Raw genomic sequence first — 6,770 nt, 5'->3', positions numbered from 1 at the left:
TCCACTAAAAGGATGGGAGGTAGTAAAAGAACCTTTACTTTAATAATCCCTCGTAATTTTTAATTTAAGTGTGGTCAAGCAGCTACAATCTGGACAGGATCCCTGGATCAATAATCAAATGGATAATCGTGATATTCAGACAGGTTTTTAAGGTCAAACTGAAACTTTTGTTTATTTAATCAAAAGAAAAAAGAAGAGTTATCACGATAATAAACTCTCCACCATCTTTATTGCATTGAATTCAACATACAGGCAGAGAACGATGAGGTTTCAACAATGATAATAGTAACAATTTCCCACATTTTCCATTCACTCAGTTAAGAAACAGGCACACATTCATAAACATTTACAAACATACCATTTAACATAAATTGAGATACTTAAAGATGTGACCAACAAGTGGTTAAAGGATGAGTCTGAGGATATTCTCTTTTTTCTTATTGTCAACAAATCCAAAGACAGAACCAGCAATGAACTGATCTAACTGACGAGTGACGTCTTTGTATCCAAGGATGTTATTCCTCATTCCTTACTCAGAGCTTCACTGATGCCCTAACTATTTTAGCCGTGCAGTTAAACTTTTGCAATTGGGGTAAATGTTCATGAGGACTTTCAGGAAAGGGATAGTAGTCAGTGGTTATGCTTTGTGTCAGGGTCTTTTCCAGCCTGAAGGGATTCTATTTGGCATAACTGACTAACTATACGTCTTCCTGCTTATTAGCCGGTGACCAACTAAATATATAAACGAGATGGCTAACCACTATAATGCTAACGAAAACAAATGTTTTCGCCACAATGTTCCACTCTATAATGCTAACAGAATCTAATGTTAGATTTGCCTCAGTGTCAACCATATAGTTTCAATAAGCAGGAGTAAAAAGTACTCTTTTCTCTGGATTGATTTGATATGACTTGCATGAGTTAATAACCGATGTCAAGGCGTTTGACCAATCACAATCAAGTATTTAACAAAGCTGGGGGATCAGTGAGAAAGCGGTGTAATAATTAGGAGTCAATTCCACCTTCGCCAAAACTTGAATCTGGGGTTGGTTCCATCAACTATACTACTTTTGCTGCTTGAGTAAAAATTGAAATATAAAATGGTGCCTGGCAGTTCTGGAAACTATTTAATGTTTTTATAGCAAAACTCAAAACTTGTACTCTGATTTTTGTCCTCAGTGGAGCGTAAGAGTCACAGACCAGATAGGAATGTCAGCAGATATTGTGAGTCTATCTGAGCAACATAGTGCTGGTTTGGGTTCTTTGTGTACGATGTGTTAATAATACAAATATAGAACATCTTATCCTTTAAAAACAACTCAAAAAAGTGATGTGCACATAAAAAAAGGAAGTAGAAACAATACAACAAAGACAACATGCAACAACAAATGATTCAAGCGACTAACCAGCATTCAAGAAGTAAACATACAAGACAACACTACTTAAAGGATGTAAGACAAACAACAAGAGAGTTTTGTTATGCATTATGGCACATTTGTAGACGTAAAAAATCAAGTCAATGAGAGGATCTCACAAGTAAAGTGTTTGCATGTATGTGTAGAAAATGCAACACAGACTAGTCAAACACTTTACCAAAGGCACTTTTTGTTGGTCAGTGGATGTTGCTGCACAGCACAGAGAGATGATCGCTGTAAATCTCCTATAAAAAAGTCTTCAAAAGAACAAGTTCAACCCCTGAAAAAGAAATAAAGATTAAAATATTGGACTAACTTTCTAAATACACAAGATTTGATGCATTATCCCTCAGTTGAAATCACCACCCTGCTCTTCTCTTTCATATATTCTCAGTCCTGATTCAATTCTTCTTGTATCTACATTACATACAGAATATTAACGCTTACAGTAGTGTTAAAAATGAAAATGCATCACCACATGCAATGGAAATGTTCTTACCTTGTTACTCTGCAGTTGCGTGTCTGCACATAGATCCCTGTGTATGTGATATCACATCTCACAATGTTGTTGGTGAAATCCGACTCGGGCACATGGAAATTTGGATTAACAGTAACCTGCAAAGTTCATAAATGAAAACAGTTTGAGCTTCCTGCAGGAACGTCTGTTTAATAAATCTCCATGAAGAGAAAGAAGTGTTACTCTGAATTGGAGACGTTACCTTCAAGATGTAATTTCCTGGAGGTACATCAGTGATGTCGATCCACTGACAGTCGATGTTTGCAGCATAGACATCGTGGCAACCCGGGCTCAGTCCCTGAAAACACATTATAACATCCCCCCCAAGTGTGTTTTAAAGTCTGACTCTGACTCTAGAGACAAATCTGATGACTACTTTCCTACAAGAGCTGAAAATGATTCAAGTTTTAATTATTCAAACAGTTCTCTGGACAAAGAGCTGTTACTAGACACCAGCACTAAACTAAGCAGTGAAGAGCCAGAATCACAGAGCCAGACAACAGATAGAATAAATATTCTCATGTCCTCAGGATGTTGTTTTCTCTTATTGGCATCCATGGAGTTGTAGTAATAAAAACATTTCTCAGAAGTGGATATGGAGGATGTGCAATCCAGACCCCAGAATAGAAGTAACTGTATAAATCAGGGCTTTGATACCTCCACTGTGTTTGGTTTGACTTCACCAGATAAAAAAGTGTATTGTTTACATACAAACTGGCTTTCTCTCTATAATGACTTACTGAGAAACCATTCTCCAGCTTTCCTTCTCTTGTAAAGAAACAATCAGAACTCTTAATACATCAATTAAAGGGGCACGCCACCACATTTATAGATATCAAAATCAACTCACGAATCAATGATGGTATGATACAACTTATAGAAACAGTAAAAAAAACCTTTGGTTGTGATATTCCATATAAAGAGGGTTGTCTCATGAATGTATACTGGCTTTTAACAATGGTCTACTACGTTGATTAAAGGTGTAAAGTTTCCAAGACAAAGCAGGGAGAATCTAAAGAAACACACTTTCAAGTTTTATTCAAACTGTGGGAGCAAAATTTTAAGATCTCGACCAACTTCATAGTGTTTAAAACATATTTACAGCATTAGATATCAAGATATAACATTTGATGTTTAAAAAAACATCTTATAGATTCTTGATTTTTTTTTTTTTTTTTTTTTTTTAAGTTATATTTTTGGCCTTTTTGCCTTTATTTTATAGGACAGGTGGAGAGAGACAGGAAAATGTGGGGAGTAGAGAGTGGGGGAAGACATGCAGGAAATGGTCGACCGGCCGGGAATCGAACCCGCGACCCCTGCGACAAGGACTGTAGCCTCTATATGTGGGGCGCTTAGACCGCTAGGCCACCAGCGCCCCAGATTCTTGATTTTTATACCTCAGATCTGGGCTTTAGTCACTTTGAGGTTCACTGGCTTTTTAAGTTTTGTCAGACCAATTTGTTAGGGGAAAACTAATCAGCTCAGGATTTTCATTTGCATAGACCACAATACCTCTGGACTCAGTTGGACATTAATTAGTTGGGCATTTAAACTTCAACCAAAGTTGATAAAAGTGGTAACACTTGACTCTATAGTGAAACAATAGTTTTAGGGGCAGTTGTTTTGTACTAGATGCTGTATCCACTCTGGTTGTTTACTTAATTGCCTCAGTGGCGCTCCTCTGTACACTTAACGTCTGGACAGCATCATTGTATTGAACTTGCCCCATTTCAGATAAACAGCTGTGATTTGCCTGACCAGCGCCAAGTTGGCAGGAAATCTGTCTGAAGCAAAGAAGAACCAGACATCTGCCAGCGTGAACGCGAGTGAGTAGATTGGTCTGATTCTCAATCTGATTTTTATTAAGAGTTTGTTGACTCCAAAACTAAATAACCACTTAATAATGAGGGGACCAAACCATGTACATTTCTTCTCCAAAGCACACTGGACAGTACTATAATTTAGGCCTTATGTGGAGATGTACTTTGTGTGGGAGAAGAATATTTGTCTGGATAAAAGTTACCAAAAAAACCCTGGATTTCTTTGGACTTTGTTCTTCAGTTCAATTCAGTAAAAAGCACATCATAGATGAAGAAGCTGATCCTCCTGCTCAAAGGGTATAAAACATTGTCTTTAGTAAAAGTAAAGAAATTACCTGTGTGTGAGATGTGCAGGCATAGCGCCGCCTGAATCCAGCATCACAGCCTGTATCCTCCAGGCAAAAACTGGCCTTATGTCCTTCGGCAACTTTACGTCCAGAGATAGTGTCCAGCAGGTCGTAGTTACTGAAGGCGTCCATGCTGTGGAAATGTCTGAGGGTGAAAACAGAACAAAGGAGAAAATAAAACATGCTTGTTAGTTGTGGCAAGGCTCACATTGGTTTCAGACATGACTTAAAGACCAGTATATTTGGTGTGATGTTTCATTTAAATGACATCAAGAACTCACTGGTGACAGCTGTGCCAGTCCCACTGATATCTGGGCTTCACAGGGAGGAAGTCGGTGGTGCCCTGGTTCTTCACTTTCTGGGGGAAACGCAAGAGGACTCTGAAGTCGATGTCTCTCACGCCAGGTCCATATGCAGACCTGGGATGGATCACAGGAAGAAAAGGGCATGAGCTGTTTTGGAAAGCACCACTGGCTGAGCTCCCAGGGTTAGTTTTGTTAAAGTGCAAACGTTTGTTCCATTGTGCTGCATGCTTTTGGGAAAATCAACCCAGAACATTTATGTGTTGGCAGGACATCATGTTGAAGAATCACTGCTCCATAATAAGATCAAACAGCTTTTCTAACTCCATCAACACTACACATATTCTTCCTTGGTGAAAAATTAGACATAGTTATCTTTAAACAATCCAAATTTATTCTAAAACAAGTTAAATGAAGCTTGGATGAACATTTAAAACAAAGGAAATAGCTGTGTGTAACTGTGTATGTGTGTGTGTCTGCGTACTGTAGGAGTGAATCACTTTTGGCAGCATAGATTACCTGGCCAGACAGTTTTCCTCGGCTGCACAGCGGAGCGCGTACATCTGCATGCGCTGAATATAGGCACCTGCTTGGATGGCGTACGGGTCCGGCACCAAGTCTGGTAGACCTGTGGAAAAAATTAAAGGGACAGTCCAAGTTTTGTAATTTTGTGATTGTAATGTTGCCAGTTTATTTGTGCTGGGAACAATTTCCTGAAATAGACAGTGTCCTGGCTGAAAATAAGAGCGGCAACTTGTGTTTGTTGGCGTAATACAGAGTGTTTTACATTCCTGAACTGTCAGTCTGCGATCCAAACACCAAATAAGATTTTTTTTTTCTTGTCGGACAGTTTTTCTTCTCTCTGATTTACAAAATAAGTTGGACTAACTTTATACAAAAGATACATCCATAAATCAGCTCTAAAACATATCTTTAAGGGATGGATGATGGATCGATCGTTAACATATTTAAAGGACCCTCTGGAACATCATTTATGTTTCAGAATGACAATTCTGATGGCTCAGTTCATATGATTAGCACATTTCACTCACCATTCTGGAAATATCTTGTCCCGTAACCTGTGCCAGGTGGAAGGTGCGCGCGGTTGCCTGACCTCTCTCTTGTTGGATACATGTTGTAGAAAACAGAATTCCTGTTGTGGTTCTTCAGTGGGTTTCGAGGGTCGTCGTTAACCATGTCCTCTCCATTACCACCAGCCTCGTTTGCAGCATCCTCTCTCAGTACTGGGAAAGGAACCGAAGCTGCAGATTCCCTCTCCGGAGTTATGGGATGTGCTGGGATTGATTGATCCGTCTGCGCTTGCTGCCTAGAGCCAGATGTGGCCTCTGGCACCGTGCGTAATTGTTGGTAGTGCGCACCGGGACCCAGGTCTCCTCTTCTAGTGTGCAGTGCAGTCGTATCCATACTGCCACCCCCTCTTCTGCCTGGCAAGTCTGTCAAACTCCCCGCTGTAGAGGTGTTCGCAGAGGCGGTGTGTTCAGGGATTGAGCGTCGTGCGCTTGGATAACCTGACGCTCCCATTAAGTAAGGGCGCTCAGGCTGCTGCGTGGCCCCTGACACTCTACCCCTAGACGGTATTAACTGTCTAACATCGTGACTTGAAGCAGCAGATCCAGATTCTACACCGTTAACAGTCCTAAACTGTCTAGATTCAGTCTGTCTTGGTCTTACAAGCGTCGCTCCTCTGTGCGTAACCGGCATTTGGCTCCTTGTGCCATCCCTTCTACTGCTCACAAAAACCCTCGACTGGCTTCTTGGCCGAACCGGAGACTGGTACTCCATTCCAGTGCTCATTAAACTATAAACCTGTCCATTGTTCTCCCACTGAATCCGGTGACGCCAGGGGCCAGCTGTGCGCTGCTGCTGCTGCTGCTGCTGCCCAAAGATGAAGGGAAGTAGTCCTTGGAAAAAGTATAAAAACAAAAGAGACAATTTCGCCATGACAGAAAAAATAGACAAATAAATGAAATCCTTCCTGCAAACCAATGATAAACCAGGTTATGAGATGAATCACGCGTCCAAAGATGTTGCTCAGTGGGAGATTGGATGAGAAGCAGGAGTGCTCTGAGCTTCCCTCACACAGCACAGCATCAGGAGGACAAGGGGAGAGCAGAGGAGGGCTGGGGCCTTATTTCTGCTCGTTTATCGAAGTCAGCCCCGGTTACCAACGCAAAGTCAAACTTTCGAGCAGGAAAATTTAACCCTTAGCTTGCCGTACTGAGGTTCCGTTACACAAGCCTTACACAAGGACGTTTGCTGAGTAAACTTTACGCACGGGTGTGAACTGAAGTCATCTGAATGTGGACATTCAGTCTGGTTATTTTCTAGAAACCAGTCAACCCAGTGGA

General features: G+C 40.8%; 1 protein-coding gene across 1 annotated transcript; it reads right to left on the bottom strand.

Annotated features, from left to right (window-relative positions):
- Nucleotides 1–212: 212 nt before the first annotated feature.
- LOC117826338 (protein-lysine 6-oxidase-like) lies at nt 213–6,363 on the bottom strand. Its single transcript, XM_034702324.1, has 7 exons — nt 5,454–6,363; nt 4,921–5,029; nt 4,381–4,518; nt 4,088–4,244; nt 2,135–2,230; nt 1,915–2,030; nt 213–1,695 (listed from the first exon to the last, which is right to left on the bottom strand). The coding sequence occupies exons 1-7, from the start codon at nt 6,361–6,363 to the stop codon at nt 1,689–1,691; spliced, it is 1,533 nt and encodes a 510-aa protein (XP_034558215.1). The 3' UTR covers nt 213–1,688.
- Between the last annotated feature and the right edge of the window lie 407 nt (nt 6,364–6,770).

Source organism: Notolabrus celidotus, chromosome 15 (assembly GCF_009762535.1).
Source record: "Notolabrus celidotus isolate fNotCel1 chromosome 15, fNotCel1.pri, whole genome shotgun sequence".
In the NCBI taxonomy this organism is placed as follows: Eukaryota; Metazoa; Chordata; class Actinopteri; order Labriformes; family Labridae; genus Notolabrus; species Notolabrus celidotus.
Note: the sequence above shows the minus strand (reverse complement) of the source record. Positions and strands in the feature narration are given on the sequence as shown.